At 42.1% G+C, this 27,821-nt stretch overlaps 3 protein-coding genes across 8 annotated transcripts in view; 1 reads left to right on the forward strand and 2 right to left on the reverse strand.

Moving 5' to 3' along the window:
* The window catches only part of arhgef19 (Rho guanine nucleotide exchange factor (GEF) 19), a 29,906-nt gene extending 22,584 nt beyond the window's left edge, over positions 1-7,322 (forward strand). For 2 of the 4 annotated variants that reach the window (XM_083768704.1, XM_083768705.1), the window contains exons 3-16: positions 95-571; positions 1,233-1,353; positions 1,468-1,553; positions 1,690-1,943; positions 2,539-2,699; positions 2,790-2,942; positions 3,108-3,237; positions 3,442-3,516; positions 3,618-3,707; positions 3,816-3,979; positions 5,069-5,227; positions 5,433-5,506; positions 5,889-5,993; positions 6,177-7,322. In XM_083768704.1, the coding sequence (XP_083624830.1) occupies positions 95-571; positions 1,233-1,353; positions 1,468-1,553; positions 1,690-1,943; positions 2,539-2,699; positions 2,790-2,942; positions 3,108-3,237; positions 3,442-3,516; positions 3,618-3,707; positions 3,816-3,979; positions 5,069-5,227; positions 5,433-5,506; positions 5,889-5,993; positions 6,177-6,331 (2,204 nt within the window). In that variant the 3' untranslated portion in view covers positions 6,332-7,322. Of the gene's footprint in view, positions 1-94; positions 572-1,232; positions 1,354-1,467; positions 1,554-1,689; positions 1,944-2,538; positions 2,700-2,789; positions 2,943-3,107; positions 3,238-3,441; positions 3,517-3,617; positions 3,708-3,815; positions 3,980-5,068; positions 5,228-5,432; positions 5,507-5,888; positions 5,994-6,157 lie in introns of all 4 variants that reach the window. The other 2 variants (XM_083768706.1, XM_083768707.1) reach the window with 2 other exon arrangements.
* A 66-nt stretch (positions 7,323-7,388) lies between these two features.
* Positions 7,389-22,496, reverse strand: LOC310861576 (putative pleckstrin homology domain-containing family N member 1). 3 transcript variants are annotated; one of them, XM_083769073.1, is made up of 12 exons: positions 21,703-22,496; positions 18,986-19,064; positions 17,368-17,520; positions 15,809-15,955; positions 14,743-14,829; positions 11,220-11,304; positions 10,620-10,753; positions 10,375-10,521; positions 9,597-9,683; positions 9,145-9,220; positions 8,434-8,510; positions 7,389-7,985 (listed from the first exon to the last, which is right to left on the reverse strand). In XM_083769073.1, the coding sequence occupies exons 1-12, from the start codon at positions 21,795-21,797 to the stop codon at positions 7,875-7,877; spliced, it is 1,278 nt and encodes a 425-aa protein (XP_083625199.1). In that variant the 5' UTR covers positions 21,798-22,496; the 3' UTR covers positions 7,389-7,874. The 3 variants fall into 3 exon arrangements, with proteins under 3 accessions (XP_083625199.1, XP_083625200.1, XP_083625201.1); XM_083769074.1 differs by lacking the exon at positions 8,434-8,510 and having other exon boundaries at positions 7,952-7,985; XM_083769075.1 differs by lacking the exon at positions 7,389-7,985 and having other exon boundaries at positions 8,476-8,510; positions 9,145-9,215.
* Positions 22,497-23,177: 681 nt separating this feature from the next.
* The window catches only part of ttll10 (tubulin tyrosine ligase-like family, member 10), a gene marked incomplete at its 3' end in the record, with an annotated part of 34,164 nt that continues 29,520 nt past the window's right edge, over positions 23,178-27,821 (reverse strand). The window contains exons 9-12 of the mRNA XM_083769777.1: positions 25,168-25,308; positions 24,397-24,513; positions 24,191-24,284; positions 23,178-23,953 (exon numbers count right to left, since the gene is read on the reverse strand). Coding sequence (XP_083625903.1) covers positions 23,178-23,953; positions 24,191-24,284; positions 24,397-24,513; positions 25,168-25,308 — 1,128 coding nt within the window. The remainder of the gene's footprint in view (positions 23,954-24,190; positions 24,285-24,396; positions 24,514-25,167; positions 25,309-27,821) is intronic.

Genomic DNA, 27,821 nt, shown 5'->3' on the forward strand with positions numbered 1-27,821 from the left:
CATTTTATCATGATCATTAGTGAGGACCAATTATATGAAGATAGGTTGAAAAGTGGTGAAGTGGTCCTTTAATATTCTTCCTCCTGTTTGCTAGGGCGAAAGATGCGAGTCTACTCCCCGGATAGCTTGAGCGACGAGTCTCTCAGCAGTCCAAGTCTGGATGGAGAGTATGGTTTCCCAGGACCCTTTGCGTCATTCCTGGAGGAAGACGATAACGGAATCTCTTCCTCCGAGGCGATCACCAGTCCCTCGCCTACAGAGGCTATGGACCTCCCAAACCCGTTTTACTCTGACACTTTGCCCGAGGAGCCCCTGCATATAATAGAAGACTCGATGGCGGGAGAGGACTGTGAGAGCATAGAGACTTTGGCTTCCACTGGGGGGAGCTCTTTATCGCGACCTCGCCAAGGGGACCACGAGCGCCGGCGCTTCTCGGCCTCGGAACTGATATCCAGGCTGCAGCTGTCCCAGAGGAAGAGCTCCTTCACCCTGAAGTTGGGGAAGTCGCTGTCTGCTCGGGTAGCGTCCCGGGACAGGCAGAGCTCCAGCAGCCTCAGCCCCAACCCTGACTGTGAGTCGGCCGCAAGACTAGGAGCCATTATACACATCATGCATGTCATCAGTATGCCAACGTTTTCATCCAAAATGTGTATAAAGAAGATGTAGAGCGGACGTAGAATACGCACATCCACAGGCTGGGTGCTGGGCTAAAGAAACTTCAGCAGATATTGGATGGAGCCCGCACACCACAGGTATAAGAAAGACGTTCTTTATTGAGAATTCTGACAGAATTCTCAATAAAGAACGTCTTTCTTATACCTGTGGTGTGCGGGCTCCATCCAATATATAAAGCCAGCTACAAAAAACTGATGGAAAACTACAACTAACATGAAAATGTTATTTAGGCACTTTCTAAGAAATTGTTAGTTAAAAATAAGAATTTAATCAAAGCAAACCAATGTCACTGGATTCATTATTATAAGCACAAAACAATGTGTGTACCGGTGACACAATTGTTCCTGGGTTAATTGATTGCTACAATTTGTAGTCCTAAAACCCGGAACTGACTTTGCAATGTGTTCCCTCTACAAATTTCGATAACATAAGCCTAAGGCCCAAAACGCAACAATGCAACTAGAATCATTGGTGTGGTTTGGACTTACACCCATTCATACCCATGAATTTTGTAGCTGTACATTACCAACTTACAGCATCTGCTCGTTCCTCTTTAGCGAAGTCCAACATGAGGCATCGATGCTCGGGGGGTTCTAGTGACAGTCCTGTTGGCCCCCCGCCACCACTACCCTCCAGTGACTGTAGCATGCCGTTACATCGTTGGAGCACCAAACTTGGGTGACTATTCCCTGAAGGAGACACTTTAAATGCAGTTATAGTCCGGTGCAAAGGCTGTCATGTCTAATGTTGACATTCTTTACGTTTGCTTGACTGTTCTCCTCTTCCTCACAGGATGAGAAAGAAATCCATAGAGGAAGACTGGGGTTCACCTCCCCCTCTCACAAGTTCAAATCGCCTGTCTCGCTTTTTGCCTAGCTGTAAGTTGTCCTGCAATGTTCACATGCTGTATCTGTTTAAGGATACAGCAAGGATAAGGATTTAAAGTATACAATTGTATTGACAGGATCACGATCTCACCCTTTTCTTTCGTTTTGGCTTGTCTTCACATCCTAGCGATTCTATACCAGGAGTACAGCGACGTGGCCATTAACAGAGAGATCCAGAGGCAACAGGGGGAGGAGCCAAGCACAGAGGAGGAGCTTAGGGAAGAGGGGTCCGATGGCACGCCGTCTCCATCCAATCTCTCCCCGTCCAGTTCCTTCCGTTCGTCACGAGGCTCCGCTTTCGCTCTGTGGCAGGATATCCCTGATGTTCGAAGCAGTGGCCAGCTGGACAACTTCAGCAACGAGGAAAGGAAATTACAGGAGGTGAACATGGAACATTTAAGAAAGATTATGTTTTTTGCATTGGCATTCCTTCATCATTCCTGTGTAATTATTGTGTTCTTGTGGTTCTGTTAAGTTGCTATATGCATTTGTCCTTGAGTGGTTTGGGTCCAAGGAAGGCAAGGCAAGGCAAAGCAAGTTTATTTCACCAATAAGGCCAAGTCGTGCTACCCAACAACACGCACACGCACACCTCCAGGAGCAAATAACGGAGTCTGCATAATATATAGCAGGTAGCATGGCCGTAAGATACCGTTTGGGGACAGAGACAGCTGCCTTGGGTATAATTAACCGGTAGCGGGTAGTGCCAAGGGATAGTGCAGGGCTGAAAATAGGGCCCTCTGGTTATACAGTATTCAAATTGTCCGTAGATGAGGCATTTCTATTTTGATGGGAGTTGTCTTTTCTATATTGTTAACACCTCGATCCGAAGGCCACAAGGTCACTGAATGTGGGACCTAAACTATGCTAGGAAAATGCACATTACAGCTGAGCAAATAGTCAAAATAGTCAAAATAGTTTGTATTGTACATAGTTTGTACATTGACTGAGGTATATTATTTCCTTTTCAAATCAGGCCAAGTTTGAGCTGGTGACATCTGAAGCGTCATACATTCGCAGCTTGACGATTGCAGTGGACCACTTCATGTTCTCCCAGGAGCTAGGCGAGTGTCTGGGAGCTCAGGATAAACAATGGCTCTTCTCTAAGCTACCTGAGGTCAAAGATGTCAGTGAGAGGTAAGATGGCTTTTATTGTATGTGCCACTTTGGTTATACGAAATTCCAATGTATGTGTTGTCTCTGATGATTCTGCTTAATTATCCATAGATTCCTTCGGGATCTGGAGCACAGACTAGAAGAGGACATCCTGCGATTTGACGTATGTGACATCGTCTTTGACCATTGCCCAGCCCTACGTCGGGTCTACTTGCCGTATGTAACCAACCAGGCCTACCAAGAACAAACCTACCAGCGTTTGCTGTGAGCAACATTTTAATTCCCTGTAGAATGTTAATGCTGAGGGAAATGCAAATGTTTCTGTAATGGCGTTCACGTGTGCTTTCATACCTGCCCTTTCTAAATGATCTTAATGCTCTACTTACATTTCTAAAGAGTGTTTCAGCTTCTAAACTTCTATCCTCTCAGGCAGGAGAACGCTCGCTTCCCTAGTATCCTGGCTCGCTTGGAGGAAGACCCCATCTGCCAAAGACTTCCTCTCGCCTCCTTCCTAATCCTTCCTTTCCAGCGGATCACACGACTCAAAATGCTGGTGGAGGTACAGCAGTGAACTTTGATGACAGAATTCATGTTAGCGCTTGGTTTCAATTATGTGAGCCATCATCAATGGGTTATTTCTATTCTATTTCCAAGTATTTTGCAGCTCTTAGCTTAGCCCAGTCTCTTTGAATAGCATTAAAGTACGTGGCAGTGATGTTTACTATGTGGCATGTCTTCAAGTGATTTCTACTTTACCTTCTAGAATATCTTAAAGAGGACAACGCCAGGCTCGCGAGATGAAGACACTGCGACGAAAGCCTTCAATGAGCTGAAAAAGGTAGTGATTGACTATAGTGAATAACTGGTGTAACGCAAACAAAACTTTGTTACGTTGTTATTACTTGACAGTGATAGCTATGTTGGACTATGTCTCCACAGATCATAATGGAATGTAATTTCAGTGTGCAGTCTATGAAAAGAATGGAGGAGCTTATTCACCTCAACAAGAAAATTAATTTTGAGGGGAAGGTAAGTTTTTGCACTTTGCTATATCTTCGTTTTCCAATCTATTGTATAGCTAATAATAACAATTTCCATGAGGCGGCTTACTTTACACTGCAATCTTCCCCCTTCCAGATATTTCCTCTGATCTCTCAGTCCCGCTGGCTGGTCAAGCATGGTGAGCTACTGGAAGTGGACACTCAGGTGATGAGCATTTCTGGGTCCAAGCTCAAGTTCCCCACAAAGCCTGTGTACCTCCACCTGTTCAACGACTGTCTGCTGCTGTCCAGAAGGAAGGAGTAAGTCCTGATCCCATGCAGTGAAGGAATTAACACCTTCGAAAAAAGACTCGCTAAACCCATGATTAACCGAGCATACCAGCATTGATACTGGACATTATCTATTCACAGCTTTGGCCATATTCTATCATCATCATCATCATACTATAATTAACCGAATGTCTGTCCGTGTGTGTGTGTGTGTGTCTGTCAGAAACAGTGCCGTAACTCCTTACTGCCTGCACCAATCACTCCCACTTTTCACACAGGCATTGACCATATGCATATGGAGGGTGTAACGAAGCCCTTTGTTCCATTTGACACATTAATGATTATTAATTTATTTATTAGTCAATTACAAACGCACCCGGGCGCAGTACCCTTCACGGCCACAAGGGGGGGCAAATATCTCACAGTGTGTGACTGTGTGTGTGTGTGTGTGTGTGTGTGTGTGTGTGTATATATATGTATATATATATATATATATATATATATATATATATCACACACACAGGTATATATCTCATTATTGTATTTTTTTTCCCCAAAGATATTTTTAATTAATCAATGCTTTCAAGTGCATTATGACATGCATGACCACAATAATGGTTCGGTAGCCCAGGCGGTGGCGTAATCGTCTGGGCACCCGACTGGTAATCCAGTCGCAGTGTGCCGCGGGTTCGACTCCCGAGCCCGACACGGCCTTTACTGCATGTCATCCCCCATCTCTCTCCCGTTTCCTGTCAGCCTACTGTCTGTCCCTTCAAAAACCAATAAAAAAAGCAAGCCGCAAAAAAATATCTTAAAAAAAAAAAATGGTTCGGTGAAATGCAGCGGTGTGTGTTACATGTCTTAAGCAATTTTAATATCTGGAAGTTTATTTTTATAGCTCATTTTTATTACTGAAATTAAATTGGAACTGTTGGCAGTAAGTAATGTCAAGTGTACCGTGAGTCGTAGTCAATGGGATAGATCTGCCAGACCACCAGCATGGTCCTTTAACTACAGTACCTTATCTCAAATGTAACAAGCAAAATACACTACTGTAGTGTTTTGTAGTGCGTTCACGTTGATCCCAGAATGACGCGTTCCTCTCGTGTTTCTGCGCAGCACGTGGAAGTTCATGGTATTTGTCCATGCCAAGATTGGAGAGTTGAAAGTGAAGGACCTCAGTCAGAAGCTCCAGGGCATTTCAGGCTTCATCTTCCACCTCCAACTCTGTGAGGGCCCACAGCTCAAGCATCAGATCTTACTCAAAGCCCATACTGAGTGAGTATTACTACTCCCACAGCTTACGGTATATAGCCTTCCCCACACTTCATAGAGCCTTGATGAGTAGTTTCCTATGAATGATGTTCTTCGAAAGTCCAGAACCATGCCAGAGGGCTTCTTTTTAGAAACCATTTCCTTACTGTTCTGATTCATTGGACATTTGAGCCTTTGCTCTAAATGTTTGTTTGTTTGTACTACCAAGGAGTGGAAAGCAGAGATGGATCACAGCAATGTTTCCATCTGACTCAGACATTGAGCAGGCGAGTGAGAATGAAGGTGAGTACTATGGTTTGCTCTAATGCGATGTTGAACTTAGAAACTTTGGCCATTGGTTCAGTGGGAAGGATATATTATGTCCAAATATTGTTGATCTTAATCTGTTGTTTCTGTTTGCTGTATAAAAAGGAACCGGAAGTAGGAAATACATTCACCCTCATTGTACAGTATGGTGAAACCATAATATATGAAAACCTCATCAAGAAAACTTCTATCGAGTTTCTACCTTGTATAGTCAAGATATGTTTTTTTGTATATTTCAGCATAGTGGAGGCTGCCATGTCACCAATAATGCGAGTACTGCCGCTGCTTGCTTGCCAGTCCTTTTATGTGATAAAGTGGGATTTTCTTACCTATTTTTGCTTTTTTCTTTCATTGTTAGATCTATCTCAAGTTCAGTGCATCAAGAGCTATAAGGCACAAGAGCATGATGAGTTAACATTGGAGAAAGCAGATATTCTTCAAGCCAAAACCATTACCAGTGACGGTAAGACTCTGACACCAATTTATCTATTAGCAAATGCTTCAATGCCAACATTCGAAAATGCACAATATATTTGATAATCAACTGTAAGCTAAATATAACAAAAGACTTTCTGAATGGTGAGCAAATTGCAAAAAAAAACTAGGTACTGTGTTTGGATTACTAAGGGTTGCTATATTTTCCCAGGTTGGGTGGAAGGTATCCGACTGTCTGACGGAGAACGGGGCTGGTTCCCCAAAACCTACGTGGAGGAGATCACAAGTCGCAGTGCACGCCTCCGCAACCTCCGAGACAATATACGCATCAAGTGTGTCACACAGAAATTGGAGGTGGAACACTGAAATGTCCATCATTAGCGCACCGTGTGATGTGTGCACAATGTCATGTATACAATACAATTAAGTTTAATACGACTTTAAAGCTTCACTGTTGATGTTTTATCTTTAAATTCATGTGGGTCCATAATATATGCAGCTGCTAGAACATGCCAAAATTGCAACTTCCTTTTTGCATGCTGGCTGTGAATGCATTCAATGCTCTTTGAAATGACTAAGCACATTATTTCCAAAAGCTTTCCAAAGCTTTGGCTCTGTATCCATGGCTCTGTGCATCTTGAAAAGGCTTTTATACCTTACATTAAAGGGTAAGTTCATTGATTCTAGACCTACAGTATATGAGTCTAAAATTGCCAAACTTAGCCTCTAAGAGCGGCTTGACAAATTGAGTTGTATTAACTTAAAAATAAACGTTCCTAGACCCAATGCTTACATTTAAAACGTACACAGAGCACTGACTTGCATTTAGGCCTACATCTTTTCCCATCAAATGAGATTGGATCTATAGTTTTGGGGTGGGGGGGACTTCTGCTCTCACCACTCCATAGACTGAAGGTCAATAACGTACTGTAATGTAAGTGTACTGTATGTTATCGGTCAACCACTATTAATGACATTAAGATGTAAACCAATCCAGTGGCACATGAAATGTTTATAAATCGACTTTTGTTACACCAACTATGATGGTAGTTCTAATTTAAAGATTTCTGTTTTATGATTGCGGTATTTATGCTCCTATAGCTGGTTATTCTCTATGGAGATACTGATGTAAATTTACTTTCTGTACTAGATGTACGTAGCTACATGTATAAAAAAATAGTATATGGTTCATTTACGTTTATGATAATTTATATGAGCAGGATTTGATATTCCATAATGCTGAATTTGGCAGTGAAAGATAGCTATATCAAACAGTATGATACACTGGATGTTTTCTGGGTTTCAGCACACCACTGTAGATGTTTGATTCTTAAAATAAATGCAAATACTCCTTTTATTGCTGTTTCATGTTTCAATCACTTTTTTTTTACTCTTTATTGTTTGATTAGAAAAAAGTTGTTACTGTATTATATCGATTAAAAATAAATCAGAGATCAGGCAGGATAGAAATGAAAATGTGCAATATCGACCATTTTGTCCTCTTGGGTTGTCTTCTGCAATCATAGTACCGTCATCTGCAATACAGATGCCAATACAATGCAATGTTCAATTCCACGTGAAACTTGTTCTCTGCAACTACTTAAAGCGTGAAATTGCCCTTACAGACCCTACACAGCCTGGCATTTTTAAACAGTGACTCAGGTCTCACAATGGCCATGATTGTGTTCTGTCCTCACAGTATACGGCTATAAGTGCATTTTCATTAGCCTGGCTCCCAGAGCGAGCATAAACCTAAGTAACTGTGGCTACAGGACTGAAAAAGAACCCCTTGCCTGAGATTTCATTAGAGTACAGTATCTTGTAGTTGGGTCCCAATAGAAACTAATGTACACACTATCTACATGTTTGGGTTTTATTATACAGTACAGGAGAGAAATGAATTGATGAGTCAGCTCCATCCGGTTATCATTGGTTCCTGAGATTCCTTTCTACTCCTGTGTCGCTTTGGCATGATTGGAGGAGCGACGTGTTTCGCTGTGACGTTGCTGTTTCTGTCAGGCTGTGGATCACATAAGCAGACCCATTACATTACATTACAGACCCATTACATCACATAGGCAGACCCATTACATTTACATTACAGACCCATTACATCACATAGGCAGACCCATTACATTTCAAATTGGGAATCGTGTACAAATGTAACTTCCATATCTCCATAGAGTCTACAGTACATTAATGGAACTGAGAAAAGGAATGACTTGATCATCAACGGGGCATTTTTGTTCTTAAATTAGATTGTCGGATTCAAATGACTTCACAGCGTCATCATAGGTCCTGAAAACGTTCCTCAAGCAAAAACATCACTCAAATCGGAGGGATGCATCTAGCATATTTTTCAGGGTAAACTAAACTATCCAGCCATGTCAGATGGTATTTGCATAAGATTACCTATTTTCTACGTTTATTTCCAAGCTGAACTGTAATTCAGACAAGAGGGCCGTTACCTGTTGTAAATTAAACATCCAGTTCTGGTAGTCTTCTGGACTTGTACAGATGACTTGCAGGGGCTCCATCAGGTTACCTGAAGCAAAGTACATTATGCATTATGCTTCACTGTACTGTACAGTATAGTTTATTTCGCTGTCATCTAGTTCTGCACAATAAAGAGTGTACAAATGAAACCAAATCATCACATTTTTTCACCCGGTGCCAATTGCCTAAGCTGTAATCCTGGGGGCTACTCTCCCTCTGCCAGCCTGGGGAGAGCCCCGAACTGAGCTCATGCTTCCTTCAATGCGTGAGGAGTGAGCAGGCCGCTTCTTATAACCTGACAGGGGAAGTTTCCCTGGTAGGACGTAGCGCATGGAAGGAACATGTTACAGTATTTCCACCAGTTCCTTTCCCCTCTATCAGGCGCCCGTTTGACCAGGGCGAGGCAGTATAGAGACCAGGATTACTGCATGTTTTTGTGAGAGGGGAGAACATGCAAACTCCACACAGAAAGGCCCTTTCGGCAACCCCACCTAGGGTATGGGCGCTGATGACACAGAGGAGAGAACATGCCCCCAGCACCCTTCTAGCTGCTACCGACCACCGTGCCCCCTCCACCCCCCAATTTCTTTTTGTACATTAAAGTTTCATTAGCACTCAAGATTTTAGATTTGCTGAGAGGCTATGGTTTCTGTACTAGAATATAATGCAAGTCAGTGAATCACCTGTCAGTTCAAACTGGAGTCTTCCGGGAACTGAGGACCTCTCCATGGCTTTGATGCTTTTCCTGGGTAACCTACCCTATTGCAGTTGACAAGAGATAAGAACATTTAATCCATATGGTACACTGAAGCACATGTAACATTCACCACTTCCTCCTAGATTTGTAGATTTGTAGCACATGTAACATTCACCACTTCCTCCTAGATTTGTAGTACCACAAGTTTCCCCTGATTCAAATGCGTTTATTAGCAAGAGACAGCATTACATTTAGACCATATTCAGCCTCATTTCCCAGAGCAGATGGGTGTTATGGGTGGGTATATGCGTAAGCAACGACAATGTGTAATATGTCATGTGTCAAAAGAACAACCACTATGTAATAATAACAGGTGGATAGGTCACAGTGTTCAGTGGTATTATCGTGGAGCTTTCCCATAGTATCGTTTTACGCTACCTCATATCTCACATTCAGGCGTTTGTTATCCACTGACAGCAGAAGGACATCTTGAGGGAAGAGGATCATGAGCCTTTCTTGGATTCCCTGCAACAAAGCGTCCAGTGTCACAATTACGATCATTGTGTTAGCTGTCATAACACTACTGTAATAGAAATAGAGGGCACCTTGATATTGGGACAGATGTGTGGACTAGACTCGCTATGTACTGGACTGATTGGACTCGAGTCAGACTTGACTAATGGATTTGACAGCTTGCAAAGACTTGCACTGGACTTCGACGTGAGTAGCTTAACCCTGACTTGAACTGTATGATATAAAGACTTGTTTTGAGACTTAACCAATGGATTCCCAGATTGGTTGAGCCGCAACATGATGCCAACCAATTGTTATGAGGCTGTTTATCTGTCTGTCTATGTATGAATGAATGAATGAATGAATGAATGAATGAACGACCGGATGGATGGATGGATGGATGGATGGATGAATGCATGAATGAATGAATATGGGGACTTGGTCCCACTTCTGTACTCAAACATTTTGTCTTCCTCGTGCACTTTACAACATCCCAAAAGGTTTCGTGTTTTGGCTCTTTAACGACCCAGAAACTCATAATGATGGAAGCCTGAGAATGTCCAATACAAACAAAACAGTGCTGCAAAAAACCTGCAGCAAGCCATGACTTTACCATAATAGGTAACGCCTTGGTAGGTTCCCGGCAAACATACTGCAGCAGTGGCATTTTAGTTTTAATACCGCCCGTTGGGAGCTCATTTACCTGTCTTTGCGCATTAATGATGTGCACAAGGGATATATATCCTGGCTGACCCATGTGTTGGATAGGAGAACCCTCCCACTGCCATATTGGAGCTTTTTCTAGGTACGATTTCAGCTCCTCTCTTTTCCAGTGCTCATCACAGGGTAACTGCGGCATAAACAAGAGGAGCAGAATATATCAATGTAGAGAAAAAAAGAAAAGGAAAAGAAAATGTTTAATTCGGGAAATTGATATAATGTTATTACTAGATATGGAAGTGCACAGTGGGAGGGACTGAGTTGTTCCGTTGACTTGTATCTTCTGTGTTCCAGGTACTCCATCCATGTCCTCAACTCTGTAGCACTGGCACAAATAATCACCTTGGAATCCACCATTGGACCTTAACAAAATAGTAGAAATCAAGCTCTGCCATTTACAATCTTGCCATTTTCCTCTGTTGTCTTGTTTTTGGGGTCTTTTACTGCAGTGTTTCTCAAAGTGTCAAAGTGAACTCCTCGGGTGGTGGTGGGGGGGGGGGGGGGGGGGGTTACAGAGTGTCCCTAGCTAAATGTGTTAATGTTAAGCCCATATACAGCTAAATGTGTTAATGTTAAGCCCATATACTGAAAGTACATTGGCTATTTTAAAATAGCCGATCTACAAGCTCACAAAGCGATTCGCTATTTTCAAAAATCTTGAGAATCGCTGAAATATTTTGCATATTCTTTTAAACAACAAATAATCTTGTATGTCCCTGGCACAAAATATTTTCAGATGCCAAATACATTGGCCCTTGACATGAAAAAAGTTTGAGAATCAATGTTTTACTGTTTGTTTTTCCTTAAAGCAAGTGTCCCGTGACTCACCGCTGATCTCAAACATATGTGATGAATGTGATGTGTCAGGGAGGGACAATGCTCGTACGGACAGTCCAGAAAGAGGAAGGATGCCCTGAGGAGATAAGGCAAGCAGCTCATCAGTGGTGTACTTTTCCTTTACTTGAGTATGTCACTTTTTTCGATACTTTATACTCCATTATATCTCAGAGGCAAATGTTGTACTTTTTGCTCCACTACAATTATTCGACAGCTTTAGTTACAAGTTACTTTGTCGATTTAGATTATCATTACAAAACAGACATACCGGTAATCCAACTAAGCCTTATTTTATATTTTGTCTATTCGAAAATATAGCAGACCTACAAGCTCACAATGTGTCACATTGCAGTGCATTGTAAGCCTGTAGATCCCTATTTTTGACCAATTTTGGAAACATTTGAATGAAAAAAATACTTTTGTATTCAAGTGAAATTGAATTTGAATACAGGACTTTTACTAGAGTATTTCTACTTACTGCCTTTGAACAGGGCCCTGACCTGCCATAGATATGTTCCACTGGAAATCCCCAACAACAATACAACAGGACCCAGTTCCAATTAGATCAAGTGACAGATGCCAACCAGGCCACGTTGTTTGGTTGATTTTAACACTTTGTAACATTGTTAACCCATTTTGGGCAGAACCCCTTTTGGTGTTTTAATAGCAGATATACAAGCTCATAGCGCGGCAAAGAGTGCCGCGATATGAGCTTGTACGTCTGCTATTTTTGAAAAATCGTGAAAATGTGGCCCAAATGTTTGAATATATTCTTTCAGAGCGAACGTTTTTAACTCAAATCTTTGCCTCTGGGGGGTACCTGGAACAACATATTTTCAGATGGGGTCGGCGGCCAATTACATATATTTTTGGGAGTCCTTCACAAGAAAATGTTTGAGAATGACGAATCGTCCTCAGGTCTAAATGGGTTAAGAAAGGTGCTATATAAATAATGATGATGATGATGATGATGATGATGATGATGATTGTTGTTGCAGAGCAGAAATGGAACTGGAACTCAAATCTGATTGTTTTATGTTTACTAAAGAAATGGAGAGATGGGGAGACCCTGAATTTACTGAACAAACACTTACTGAACTAAAACTATTATAGCACGGGTTACTACAGTATCAGTATTCGTTTTTTTCACTCCCAAGTGAATAAGTTGCACTGAAGACACAAAATACAGTTCTGTTCTAAATGGTTGAAATGCCCCTTTATGAGAGCCACCTGTAGGTTATTCTATACGTTTTCATACTGTAGATGTACCGTATATTCTTTGGCAGCACAATGGGTCTTTTATCTTCCTGAAATACCCCCAACAGCAGATTCAGCCATGGAATGTATCTTTTGTTGTGGCTATTCCATTCATTTCCAGGTTTCCTTTTGTTTAGCATAAACTCGTATAATTCTTGTTGTTGTCTTGCCTAAAGAAATATTCCCAGGACCAACACAGCTAAATGTTTAAATGTAACAAAGTATAGCCTATACCCAAGCTTTGGGTTCACTTAGGTCTGTTTCACAAGGCCTGCTAAGACTATAGCAGAAATAGTCGATCCAGCCAAGCTTATACATAGAATTTGTTTTCTATATTGTATATTGTTTTCTATAATATGTGTGTGTTCTTAATGTATCATGGTCAGAAAGATAAATATATCCCGAACAAATAATTACAAAGAAGATGTTTGTTGTCATGATTTGTCACGATCCGAGTTGGCTTTGTTCGAGGCTTACATATCTTTGAATACCGGTAAATACTTTTTGAAATTAATTATGAAAATGAATTATTTCCTGGGCCTCTCGTCTTCATGAAAGGGGTCAAACTGTGCCGCAGCTAGAAACCTAGGTGTCACCCTAGATTCCAACCTCTCGCTGGAGGGCCATGTAAAAAAGGTTGTCCAGTCCTCATTCTAACACCTTCGCAATATTAAAAAAATCAAACCCTTCCTTTCACGCCCAACTTTGACCATATCACACCTATCCTGGCCACCCTCCACTGGTTGCCAATCTCATATTGACTTCAAAATTCTGCTCTTTACATTCAAGGCCACAACCGGCCTTGCTCCATCCTACATATCGGACCTACTCGACCTGAGCCTGCCCGCGAGCTGAAATCCTCAGGCAAGGCTCTACTTACAATAAAAACTGTTTAAAAAAAAAAATCACACACATGTGAACTGAGTGGTGCAATTCCCCCCCCCCCCTCTCTCTCTCTATCTCTCTCTCTCTCTCACTCTCTCTCATTAGAGACACAGCACTACCCCTCTCACTGTTTCTGGCACCCCCTACTGCTATTATTAAGTCACATACTCGTGCTCACTTATACATACAAACAGGTACACACACACACACACACACACAGGTACACGACATTGCTGCTACTACCCCTCTCACTGTTTCTGGCGCCCCCTACTGCTATTATTAAGTCACATACTTGTGCTCACTTATACATACAAACAGGTACACACACACACACACACACACACACACACACACACACACACACACACACACACACACACACACACACACACACACACACACACACACACACACACACACACACACACACACACACACACAGGTACACGGACATTGCTGCTACTACCCCTCTCACTGTTTCTGGTGCCCCCTACTGCTATTATTAAGTCACATACTCGTGCTCACTTATACATACAAACAGGTACACACACACACACACACACACACACACACACACACACACACACACACACACACACACACACACACACACACACACACACACACACACACACACACACACAGGTACACGGACATTGCTGCTACTACCCCTCTCACTGTTTCTGGCGCCCCCTACTGCTATTATTAAGTCACATACTCGTGCTCACTTATACATACATACAAACAAACAGGTACACACACAGGTACACGGACATTGCTGCTTGTAGGAGTGGTTGCACCACTCAAAAACTATAGGCGACCGGGCCTTTGCAGTCCATGCACCTTTACTGTGGAATGCCCTAGCTGCTCCTGGAGATCAGGCACCTTTACTGTGGAATGCCCTAGCTGCTCCTGGAGATCAGGCTTTACTGTGGAATGCCCTAGCTGCTCCTGGAGATCAGGCTTTACTGTGGAATGCCCTAGCTGCTCCTGGAGATCAGGCTTACTGTGGAATGCCCTAGCTGCTCCTGGAGATCAGGCACCTTTACTGTGGAATGCCCTAGCTGCTCCTGGAGATCAGGCTTGCTGACTCGGTTCCTCGTTTTAAATCACTCCTGAAGACCCATTTCTATAAAGCTGCTTTTAAATCCTTTATCGTTGTGAATGTTATGTATTTTCTGATGTATTTTTCACTTTCTGTTATCCAATGCTTTGCTATTGTTATTGTGTTCTTTGTTGGGTTTCCTTTGTTGTTAAGCACTTTGTGACCTTGTTCTTGAACGGTGCTATATAAATAAAGCTTTATTATTGTTGTTGTTGTTATTATTATTATTATTATAGGTTTTAAGTGGTAAAACAGAGAGTACAGTACCTCATAAATAAGGTCATGGTGAAAGTGGTCCAGAGACAGCAGCAACAAGTGGAACGAGAACAAAACCAGGAAATGTTCTCTTGTTTCCTGTGGGAACAAATGGACATTATACTGTACATGAAATGGTTTTGACAGTCAACACACCTGCACACTGTCTGGATACGTGCTGTCTCCAAACAAAAATCTATTTTGTATATGACGTGCATGACATGAATGTGCTAGCCATGTCTGACAACCAGACTTCACACCTATGTCTCAGAAATGCTGAGGTTAGGTTCTGCTGCTGTGCATTATTAAAGTGTTTACATACTTATTTGTGAGTGTTGACAAAATAATTTGCTATTATGTGTCATTATATGGTTTAATTTAGAATTCACCTACCCATTACTTTATCAAGCAACATTGCTGCCTGTAGGCTGTAGGTAAAAAAAAAATTGGTGATGACGCCCAGTCTAGTGTCTGTCTACCCTTTAGGTAAACGACTAATTGTAGCCTACATGTTCAACAGTGTCATTACTTTGGTGAGATACACTACATGAACATTTCCGTGACGTTCACACCGTAAACAGAAAAGATCATTTTTAATAAAGTCATCTGAATAAAAAGATCATTCAAAGGTCTCTCAGAGAATAAACTTGGAAGGTGTTTTCAAAGGACAACACTGCGAGTTGTGTTCTATTCTGCAGTGTTACTTTGTGTATAGGGGTTCAACAGCTAAAGGAGTAAACCATGAAGCCTTCAATTCATGGAGAATTTCTTGTTTTTGTCACATTCTGATGGCTTGTGTAATTGATAGAAAATGTTTTTGGGGCTGAACCACTCCTTTAATCAAACGATAATCGATATTTTTTATAAAACAATCGATTTGTAATAAATCCCTATTTTGGGCATGTCAACATATTTCAAATACTTTCCCAGATAGTATAAAATGTCACCAAAGAGGTTAATCGATTCGTGATATGTATTGTGCTTTTTTTAATACATTTTAAAACACACCACGCTTCTGAAAAGGTAATTGAGATAATAATGGCTATAAGACATCAAATAGGATAGTTTAAAGCCCAACCTGTGTGTAGGCGTTAAAGACAGACACCAAGGAGGAGTGGAGGATCTCTCCATACATGTGTGCAGGCTGGCCCTCCCAGCCCTGGAGACACTGCTGAGAGTAGATCCTGTGATACAACTCACTTCTGCTTCTGCCCCACAGCACCACCTAGTGGGAGAGAGAGGGTGGGGGGGGGGTGCAACAGTATGGATTATGAGAAATAATCAATAAGCAATCATTTAATCCATCAGTAGCAAATGTCTTTAAATCACCTTTAAACAGATATTTTTTGTAAAAATACTTAAACTGATGTTTCTTGCTCAAATTCTATCATCCTCTAGTCTAGTCTATGATTATTATGACTATTAGCTTGACACAGGTCTGCAGGTATAGCTGCGTACTGGAGTTCATTTCAGTATACCAGTGATTATTTTGTACAACTAGATGACGCATTTATAAATATTTGTCACATTTATCCTGCTTTTTGTAAATTAAGAATAATTAATGAAATTACAAAGGTCTGCTTACACCCTGTCCACAATACTGTCCAAAATCATGACACAGAGAAGACAGGAGTAGCATTAAGGAGGAACTTGAATTGACCTAATTCGTCAGAGAAGATACAATACACTTCCTCTTACCATGAAAGGTTATTGGCTTATTTTTATCATATAAGAGCTGTGGCAGCAGTGACATCAGACAGACAGACAGACAGACAGACAGACAGACAGACAGACAGACAGACAGACAGACAGACAGACAGACAGGTATACAATACATTACAGGAAGTCATCAGCACTGGCAACTATATTGCTGTGCATGATTAAAACCACTTATTTGTAAGTGCTGATTGCATTTTTTATATTTTGTGCCCTTTAGTTGGACTGGAAACCCATTATAAGACTTTTGACTTGACCGCAGTTCCCTTGTTCACACATGTAGGCCTACATCAATCCAACAACCCTGACATTCCAAGTACTGTGGAATAACTGTTTTCCTTTGGCTACTGTGCTATTTCTTCCCTAAGCCTATTTTGGGTTGGAAACATTCACACAGTAAATGAAGAATACAATGTCTCTCACCTGTGTCATGGAAATTCCTGTTGTACTAACTGTATGCATTGTATATAGAACATGACTCCTCTCAACTCAAATAACAGTTTAGAGTGGAAAATGTTGATGTTGAAGACAGTCTGTCACAGTCAGTGCAACTGCTTGCCGCAGTCTGATATTACCGTATTGCAAATGTATTCAGTCATTTGCTCAAATTGAGCAACCAACCTCTAATTGGTTGGTTCATGAGCACATGGCAGAACACCTACTTATGTCTTAAGTACCAGAAATGCACACTGATACTTTGCACATACACAGATTTTGTCAAACTACATATAAGTAAACCGTGCATATTCATTCTCTCTCTGTCTCTGTCTTGCACGCAAACATACACACACACAGCCACACACAAACATGCAGGCACACGCACACGCACACGCACACACACACACACACACACACACACACACACACACACACACACACACACACACACACACACACACACACACGCTCAATTCCACTGACCTCTTGAACTCTTGCAGGCGGCAGTGACTCAGGAGGTACAATAGCGTCCGTCTGGGCACCAGAAGCTCGGTTTGATCCCCGGCTCCTCCTGGCTTCGTGTCGAGGAGGTGTCTCTGAAGCCCTATCCTCACCCCCTGGGGCTGCACGTTGCTCCTAATAGGCAGTGGTGGAACATGTTGTGTAGTCTCGCCACAGTACCACCAGAATAAGGGGCGCGTTCCTGTGGCAACCAGACAAACGCCGGCCGCGCCGACACGCTCCGCCCACGGACGTGTCATAGACGCCGTCTACTACCCCAGAGCGATCCTAAACCAGCTGCGCCTAATCCGGCCGCCGCCCGTATTAGCAATCAACGACAGCCGCAATCTGTCAGCCGCGCCCTTTATAAACGACACTCACACTTAGCAGTGTCACTCGCTGGTTCACTCCAAGACGCTCGGGCAGCGTATGCCGACAACTTGGCTCTGGATGGTAAGTCCACACTTCTCTCACTAAATGGATCCAGCAACACGAACTAAACGTACTGTTTGATTGTTTGTACCGCCACTCGAATCTGTCTTGTATTCCGCTCCATCAGGCTTGTAGGAGTGGGGCTGAAAGCACACACAGGAGTGTGTGCCCCCCATAAATAAGTGTCGCCTGGAAAGCCGCACATACCTGGAAACCCTCCTGGCTCGGTTCGGGGACGAGTAGCAGAAGACGGGACCCTCGTATCAACCGGCAGTCCACCGCACGTTAAGGTCGCAGTAAGACAAACGTTCTCTCACTATCACACGTTTTGTTAAGAAGAGGCACTTACAGACGCTTGAGAAGCTAAGGATAATAAGAAGAATTGTGAATGAAGAAAAGCACCTTGTGGATGTTTACTGAAGAGAAGACCCTGAAGACTGTGAAAGAAGAAGACCTTGTTGATGTTTATCGAAGAAAGCATATTCTAGTTAAAGTGTCACCTTAATCCTGTGAACGAAGACAGGCAGTTTGTGTTCAGTTAAACCCTTAAAAGACTTTAAGTTGGCGAGAGCCCCGCCTTACTCCGGTGAAAGAAGACCGAGACTGTAGTTAACAGAAAAGAGCACTATGTTTTTTTTATTACTTGGTTAATTTGCAAGCCGGGATGTATAGTTGCTCTGGCCTCTGTCCTACTGTCCTACTGCCACCTACTGTCCGTTTATTATATTACACAGTGGGTGAAAAAAACACACCCCTTAAGACTAAACCACACCCATCAGAGGTGTGGCTTCCAGAGGTTCCTGGGTACGTATAGAAACCTCTAGGTGTCAGGCCGGTACTAAGGAATGGAACCCCACTGTAGGCTTTGGCCTGACAGCACATTGTGTGTTTGAATTTCGTTCATGACGACCTTTGCTGCTTTCAACTAACTGTAGTGGTGTAAAAGTACAATATTTGCCTCTGAGATGTAGTGGAGTAGAGGTAAATGTACAGAAAATTGGAAATACTCCAGTAAATTAAATAGAAAATACCTAAAAAGTGTACATGTACTTAGTTACTTCACACCACTGCTAATGTACAGAACAGAAGTACTGTCATTTCCCCATGGGGATAATAATAACCTTTTTTATTATGAATTGTTTTTTAGTTTTTGTTGAAGATGACTTACTGAGGGGTATTGAGGTGGTGGTTCATCGTCTCCATCCCTCGCTGACAGCTGCAGTCTGCTTTCCCCAAGCTTCCATACCCTGAACCATACAAGCACTTGTTATGTATCTTGCAACAATGCATACCATTGGACGTGATTATGAATAGAGCAGGGTCGTCTATACCAGTGGTTCCCAAAGTGGGGTCCATAGGACCCCTAGGGGTCCTTGAGGGAGTTCCAGGGACGCAGCTAAATGATAGTTAGGAACCAAATGGACCCTTATGGGTCTATAACTCAGAGAGTGTACAAATGGAACCAAATGGTCCATTTGGTTCCATCCTACACTCTCAGAGTTAAATTAACTTTGATTTTACAATATAAATTTGTCTCTCAGAGATAGAAATGCCATTAAATGGGGGTCCGTAGACTAATGCATGTCAAACTGGGCTGGGGGTCCTTAAAATTTAACGGGTTGAGAACCACTGCTAGATCAGTAAAAATCTTCTCTTATGGGGGTCCCTGGCATTTTCTCTTCAAATGGGGGTCTGCGGGCTAATTAGTGTTAATTCAAACTTGTGAGATTGTGATTGATACACAGTACACAGTATTTACCGGTATATATCAGTCAAAAGGATGAAACACAATAATAAAGCTTCAGAGCGCATTTCCATTGTGGTCCTTCATCATCATAACTACTTTATTCTTCCTTGTTTCCTTGCATTTTATGTTGACCATATTGTTTAGAGTATACCATTTGTCATTTTAAATGTCAGTTACCATTGTCAGTTACCTACAGTAGTTACCAAAAGATGTGACCGCCCTAGCTGTTGCTAGACAATAGTCAGACATAATCAGATTACTGTGTGTCAGTGCACAGTCAGACCTGCACCATCTGACCTTTGTGAGGGGCACTATCCCCTCCAACGTCTGGCTTTCAGGGAGAAAGAAACAGGACCCCACTCGTGAGGTCCTGTGGCAGCCACATGTGATCAGACCAGTGTGATTTTTGAGTGGTGCACAACCATAGCTAGTGTGTGCCTGCCTGGGTCACTGGCTGTGTCCGAGCACGGAAATAGCTTTTGGTTGGTTTTCACAACCAAGTGTCACTGTTGCGCAGCCTAACACACACATGATGATTTGGGGTGTTAAAGTACAGTACAGTGACAGTACAGTAGAGTAGACTACAGAGGGACCCCCTGGGGACCCCCACACGGTAACTCTGTCATTTCTCAACCATTTCGGACAAGGGGCAGCTCGCCGGAAACCGGGCCGACCCCCTGGCCACGTTGCGTTCCTGTGGGTCTGGACTTCCGGGGACCCCCACACAGAGTTGCACCACTCACTTCACACGGGTGTGTGTTTTTTGCACACACACTGAATCTGGCTCATACAGTGAGATGGTGATGCTGCACATGCAAACAAATTTGTAAACAATTTGTAAGGCTGGGAATGGACCTGACATTACGGTGGGCTAGATGCTGCATTCATGGGTTGCTTTTCACCTCCGTGATAACCGCACACTCTTTGGATGCATGTGTGTGTATGAGTGCATGCGGCCTACTGTACAGTATACATACGGTACATCAAGCTGACAAGCATACATCATGATTGCTTTATAGGTGCATACGTCAGCAATGTGTGCATATATATTATGGCTGCTTGCAAGCGTTGCAGTTCAGGCACATATGGACAGGTATTAGCCTCTGATAATCCCCCAGTCTCAGAAATGAGTGGGGATTTGTCTCACCCATGATCTCTGTGCTATACACTCCTTATTGTACAAATGGAATCGCAGGCTTCGCAGCAAGGCTTTTTTGATAACTTTTTGGCTGTTGTCAGCTATATTCAGCCAGGCAATTAATTAACCGAGGGCAAAGAGAGGAGAGACACGCAAGACATAACACCAGGAAAAGTGCCAGAGCTAGATTCATATCCGTGTCCTGTCCTCGCAACTCACATGGAGCATGTGGTGTAAGTGCATTAACTGGCTGAGCCACCATCATCCATTGTCTTTTTACCATCTTCTAATCACATCAGCTCTGCATCACTGACTTCCAAGTTCATGTGGAGTAAATACAGACAAATTAGTTGTCCCGTCTCATTAGGTTTGGTGTCAATGGATATAATCAAGGATGCCGTCTGGTTGCTAGGGCTGCAACTATCCCTTGTTTTCTTAACGATTATTACTATTATATTACTTTTTAATAATCGAGAAGCAAGCCTACAAATCAATGAATTGATTAACAATATTTGCTACTTTGTGCCCCAAATAAGGATTGATTATTAATCGATTATCTTATCCCCTGCAGATTTTAAGTTCATAATAGGATTTCAATTTGTAAAACAAAATCCGATCCCAAAACTCACAAAGACAAGCAGCAGCATGTAGATCAAATATTGATGAAGAGCTGCAAAGCACTTGAAACTGCAAAATTACCAAAATGCAGTTGTGGACTTTGAAAAGTGGCTGCTTAAGGCTCAGTGGTATACATACAGTGGATACAGTGGCAGTGGATACAGCTAGTGTAAATCCAAATGTCATAGAATGCCACACAAGTTGAAACAAAAGTAGGCTGTTATCTCACTGCTCTTTTACGTCACAGCTATTTACCACTTCCTTTTCTACTGAAGTCAACAGAACAACCCCTCTATATAACTTGGGTTAATATTGTATGACATTTATAATTATAAGATAAACATGCTGTCTGAATTACATTATGAATGAATATTTTCCTTACCCTAAATTGTCCCCAGAAAGTTCCAGGAGTTCAATCTCGTCAGGTCCCACCTCATCAATCCCAGTATGACTCTGGGTCACACTGCAACATCCCATGACCAAAGTGTCCACTCCTCAATGTGACGGACAACTCCTACTGTACCTTTAGCTCCAGTCTCCACACAGTGAGTACCATCTGTCCAGTGTGACTCATCCACACCAAAGAGACGTGATATAGACAGCGGCTGGTATTGTGTACCAAAAGAGGATATTCTGCACCAGAGAAGGAGGGGGTTGCAGCTAAGCCCTAGTTTCCCCTTTTGGCCACCAAATACATGCCCATGGAGGCTCAAGATAGAGAGAGGTGTCAAAGCTGAGTTGCTAGCCAGATTGTTTCTTCCTTCCTGTTAGTTGCCTCAGTGCAGGGCACCGAGCAGCTTCCTCACTCAGGGTTTTCAAACACAGCCTCGAGCTGGGAAGGTGCTGACACTTTAACTTCTGTCAGGAGACAAGCTTTGTTGTCATTATCTGTCAGACACAGTTGACCTCAATGTCATGGTAACAGTGTTGAACAATTGCAATCAGAAAACGATTAAGCGGCTGAGCAGTCATTCCCCTCATGTTTTTCAAGCAGCAATCCTCCTGATGTTGTCAGCCTGTCTCTGGAGGCACCTTGTCGCGGGTGGAGCAACTGATCACAGAGCCGTTGGGAAAGACCTGACCATGTAGGCAAAACGGTGGAAGTGTAACGCCTGTGTTTACATGTGCAGAATCTGAATGTGGACTGTTAAGCAATTAACTGTTATGAAACCATAAGGCAAGGGGTTGCAGTCATAACAGCAAGCCATAACCACAGTTGGTTTGGGGCTATATAGAGCAATGTGTTGTGTGGGTGTAAAGTATGAGTGCACAATATCATGTCTGTGTATTCATCATTTGTATGGAATCCTATTTGAGACAGGAGGATATTCCAAGGGGCATTTGATCTGTCATGTGAAGCATGAACCACAATGCCTCTCGCCTATAGCTACAGACGCTGTCGAACCCTGCTGTATGGTGTGGTTTGTGGTTGTCTGCATGTTCATTGCTCCATTTGCAGCTGCAGAAAAAAAGGTCATGCTACGTCCGGTGAGTACATTTATAGATCTGTTGAAATGTCATTTTCATTTTGGACATGTCACTGTAGGGCAGTCAAAACATTTCAAAACAAAGAAGTCTGCTATTTTCACAATTCATTGTACTACAAAGTATTGGAGATACAGTGGAGATACTTTGCAGCAGAGACATGTTTGATAGATTAATTATCAATCCAATGCCACAAAGGCATTATTAAGAGAGATTACACTTTATTATACTTTAATAACACATTACACAAACATATTTGTCCAGATTGAACACAGTATAGTTCTATGCTGGAACTAGAGCATTGCAGATTTGTTGCATATAATATATAAGACAAACTGAAACCATAAATGCCTCATATTATTTATGAGGCATTTATGGTTTCAGTTTGTCTTTCACGTTGATCCCTGTGTTCTTTGCATCTTCTCCACACTCCTGCTTATCAGGTCCATGTCTGTTGTTGTGACTCTCCATCCACACAGACCGCGTTGTGCGGGACAGTGAGAAGCGAGAGGACACTTGCGACACCTCGCTCAGAGACGGTGTTGAAAGCGACTTGACGTCACTCATCTTCCGCTGCGACTCAGGGTGGACTGGGGGCCCTGAGGGGTGAAGCCAGGTGCATTTGCTGAGCTTGAGTTCAGTCCGGGGCTGTGACTGTGACTTGCGCAAAGGCAGGTGGTGTTTGGGGGGCTCTACAGGTTTAGCTACAAGATGTGGTTTTGGAGCAACCAACGGGCCAGCAGATGAATCTCGAAGTGCCTGCATTGATAGGTGTTCTCTTGTTGGAGCAGAATGATGGATAGGGGAGGTTGAAATAGAAAAGGTGTAATCAGGATTGGAACTGTCCTCTACACCAGCAGCCGCCAAATGACTCACACAAGTTGCGGAGGAAGCTGTTGATCTAATGTGGCTCCTTTCTCTTGATTTCCTCTGGGTACACTTTACTGGTGCAGAGTTTGGCATCTTCTTGTTGGCTTTCGGTTCAGACACTCTCTTCAATTTCTTTCGACCTTTTGACCTCTTGCGGCGGGGCAAAGCAGAAGCAGGGGGAGATTCCCCATTGAACAGGAGCACAAACTCCCTCTGCCTGGCCAAGGGTAGGATTTGCTGTCCTCTGCGAGACTTGTTGAAGATCTCAAGGGTTAGATCTATATGAAGATGGAAGGAATGGGGAATATAAATTGCTCAAGATTAGACCTTAGGCTAATAAAATAAATGCTATTTGACAATGAACAAATCAAATTGTTCAAACGGTGAATACTAGTGTAATTTGTTTTTAACTATTATAAAATTCACTAAAGTAACTGTGTTCTAATATTCTTACATATCTCTCAAAATAAGTGGATTGAATGTGATTTCATACTAACACCAAGTTATGCACTCACCCAAAGTCTCCACAACAGCATCGGGTATCACTTCCTTCAGGACCCTACAGTTAGTGTGGAGAGCTGGGTTACAGTTCATCTCCAATAACCAGACCTTTTCAGGGTAGATGAAGGTGATCTTGGTCAACACACACTTTTGGACAAAATAGGTAAGCTAAATGTCTCTGAATTAAAATAAATAAATAGATACATATTATTTTTAATACCTTGAATTCCTCATCGACCATAAAATCACAGCCAAACAGGTCAAATATGCCCAGTCTGCGGTCCAGCTTGGATTTGACCGCGAGAAAACACTGGGTCATAATCTGCTGCATGCGCTTCTGATGACAGAGAGAAAGAAAGAAATAATTTAACCAAAACAATATTATAGCCTCTATAAGGCTACTGTAGCTCAGTATGGATCTACCATGGCCAGGCATTCTGAATGGGACCGCTCTCATGTAAAACATTTGCTCTCCCTCCCATTGTACTGTAAGCTGTGTTAGATGGATCAATGTATCTATCAAACATAGCGTTTCAACTAACCATTATTTTTCATAATTGATTAATCTGTTAATTCATTTTTATCATACAATTCTTCAAATTCAAATCTATGCAATTATTCGAGGTCATAAAATGATGGTACATTTTAATTAGAGTAATGAATACAGGAAAATGCTCATCACAAGTTTGAAATATTTTACCCAGCAATCACAAACAAAATTCACATTTTGGTATGCAAACTGCATAGACATTTACATTTTTACATGAGACATCACTAAACCAATTATATAAAAAGGCCTATAAATTAAATTAATTTTCAGGTAATTCGTCTCTGTATTGTATTGTACACAGAGTTAAATTACGGGTAATACAAATTATGAATTAACCAAACCATTAGTATTGCAATGAGCAGCAACACTCATTATAAACTAGGCTATAATACTAACTGATGATCCCCAAAAGGGTTAAGCACAATCCACGAGTAGACTCACTGCAAAGACACCCATCACCCAGTCCAACGGCAGGCCTTTGGCAGCCCTGAACCTGTCGTTGATGTAGCTGTTGAAAGTCTCCATGGACCACACTGTGTCCTCCTTCACCAAGCTGTACAAAGGATTCTTCTTCTGCATACACTAGATGAGCCAGCAGGGGGAGCAACACACACACACACACACACACACACACACACACACACACACACAGAGTAGACACAGGTGAGACTGAGCCATTGTGGGGGAACTATCTTGCTTGAACTAACCACCATCGCATGGTCTCGGTCTCGGAGACCGCAGGCGTTACCATGGAACTAACGAAAGTAACAGCATTCATACTCGATAAAAATACATTTAGGATAGTCTTGAATACTCTTGATCTAAGGCTAGAACTCAGCAAACCATGCAGTCGCGTCACCGGGCTTTCCACGTGGAGGGAGGAAGAACTATTGCGGATCAGTGGCAGACTGGCAGTGCGTGCAAGTGCGTGCTCAATATGCACACTAGGCTACTGTGCTTTGAAGATAAAATAAAAGGAGGTAAATACTGTCAAATGGCGAAACCCGCATCATTATAATCATGAGCCATTTTGTCTTCGACTTCGACAACAACTCAAAGGAGAAATCCCTAGGCTGATTTTGTAGTAATTGTTTGACACTACAGCAGGACAGGGTAATAAAAAATCATTGCACTTTCAAGGCTGCATAATCACTGTAATAGACCTCTACACTACACAGTGATGTAGACTACTGAATGATGTAAACTACAGCTGCAGCGAATCAAATTCATGTTAGATTTTAGCAGAGCCTTCTATGGATTTTAGTTAATAATAATAATAATAGCTCAGATTTATATAGCGCTTTTCTAAATACCCAAAGTTGCAAGTTGCACATTTATGTCAAGACCTATAGAAACAAGCAGACAATATTCAATTTGTTTTGTTTGGTGTACCTGTGTTGCTTTACTGCTAGACTGCCATGCTTTTAATCTGCTGTAGCTTTTCAACGAACTGAAAAACAAACTACAAAATCAGTCTGGGGTTTCATTACCTCAATGTCAAGTCAACTGCTGTGATAGCCTGCCCTGCATCACAAAACAGGTCAGATATCAATATTGGGGCCACCTGGCCATGTGAAATTACATAACATAAGTTCCAAAATGTAGGCCTACATAATGGTGGGTGGTTACAATTACTGTAGCAGTGGGATGTGGCAGTCAAATAGCAGCAGATGCATGACAGTTATATGTAGTCTACAATGTAGACTCTACATATAATGTGCATGATTAAGGACATCACATTACCTAGTTGGAGTGGAATGAAATGACCCCATTTTTGACAAACTATGATCTGTTATGTCATGCCAACCTATTACAGGAAGCTACCGTGGGCAAAGGATGGCCGACTGACACTGTAGAGGCAATCTGGAAATCGCAAGGTCGCTGGTTTGAACCGCAACTCAACGAGCAGCACACTTAACCCCTAACTGTACAGGTATGTGCAAATGTACTTGGCAATACCCCAACCCTTAAAGGTACTACTATTATTATTAGTAGTATTGCTAATTTGCTATTAATAATAATAATAGCCATAGTTTGTTTTTATGAATATCATAGCTGTGCATAACATTCCTGAGTAATAAAAGGTCATCTTCACCTAATCACTCGGATGCTAAATCAAATGAGCTTTTCCATACTTTCCCAATTATTGGGGTTATGGGTTGTATATCAACACTATTAACACATTAAAGGACACATTATGGCATTAGTTGGAAGTGGGCGTTTTTTGAGCATCATTAGTAAAACAACTAACTGAGTGAACTGAGTGGTGCAACTCTCCTCCTCCCCCCCCCCTCCTCTCCTCTCTCTCTCTCTCATTAGCAGACAACAGTGCAGCACTAATACTATCTCTCTCTCTGTTTCTGGCACAACAGCGCCCCTACTGGTACTCATAGTCATACTGGGCCACATAGGTAGGTGAACACGGACATTGCTGTTCCTTGGAGTGGTTGCACCACTAAAAAATCAATCTGAGAATCCCATCGTCAAATATTCAGGAAAACAGCGACCCCTGAGGCAACAGTCTGTCTTGAGAGACTAGTAAAAAACTAAATGCTTCAGGACCGTGATATTTATAAGCCAAAATGTTATTAAGCCATGTGCATATTGGGAAAGTTAAACACTATATACTTACTTGATCGTGGTCATGCAGGGCTGTATACTAGGTCTGCTCCTTTTACCCTCAACTTCAAATCTCTTTGCGGAAATAGCTGATCTACAAACTCAAAACTCGCTGCATTGTGAGATGTTGTAAGCTTGTATATCTGTTGTGCTACTTTAGGTAATTAGAGTCCGATTGGAATGTTTTTCTTGACTGCTAGACATGATCCAACACAACACAATGGCTTATCTTTTCCACCTGGTAAGAGACACTCATACAATTTCTATAATATGATCAATTAAACTATACAACACAAGCAAAACCACTTTGAATTCACAACGTGTCCTAAACATGGTTGGTTTTTGATATTATGGTAAGGTTAATTGATCATTATCTATAGAGTGTATGTCTCTACCAGGCGATTAAACACTCCTGCACAATGTTTTACAACACGAGGGAGAGGGAGATGGAGATGGAAACAGATCTCTGATCTCAG

This window comes from Protomyctophum parallelum, assembly GCF_964188405.1.
Source record: "Protomyctophum parallelum genome assembly, chromosome: 7".
Lineage (NCBI taxonomy): Eukaryota > Metazoa > Chordata > Actinopteri > Myctophiformes > Myctophidae > Protomyctophum > Protomyctophum parallelum.

Bases quoted from the DNA above. Each gene is read 5' to 3' on its own strand.
- LOC310861576 (XM_083769073.1), bottom strand. From the start codon at position 21,797: ATGGGATGTTGCAGTGTGACCCAGAGTCATACTGGGATTGATGAGGTG. The intron at 14,830-15,808 runs GTTGGGCTTTAA...TTGTTCCCACAG, and splicing joins TCTTTAACGCCTACACACAG to GAAACAAGAGAACATTTCCT. The intron at 7,986-8,433 runs GTAACGGCCCTC...TGTGATCCACAG, and splicing joins GGATGTTTAATTTACAACAG to CCTGACAGAAACAGCAACGT.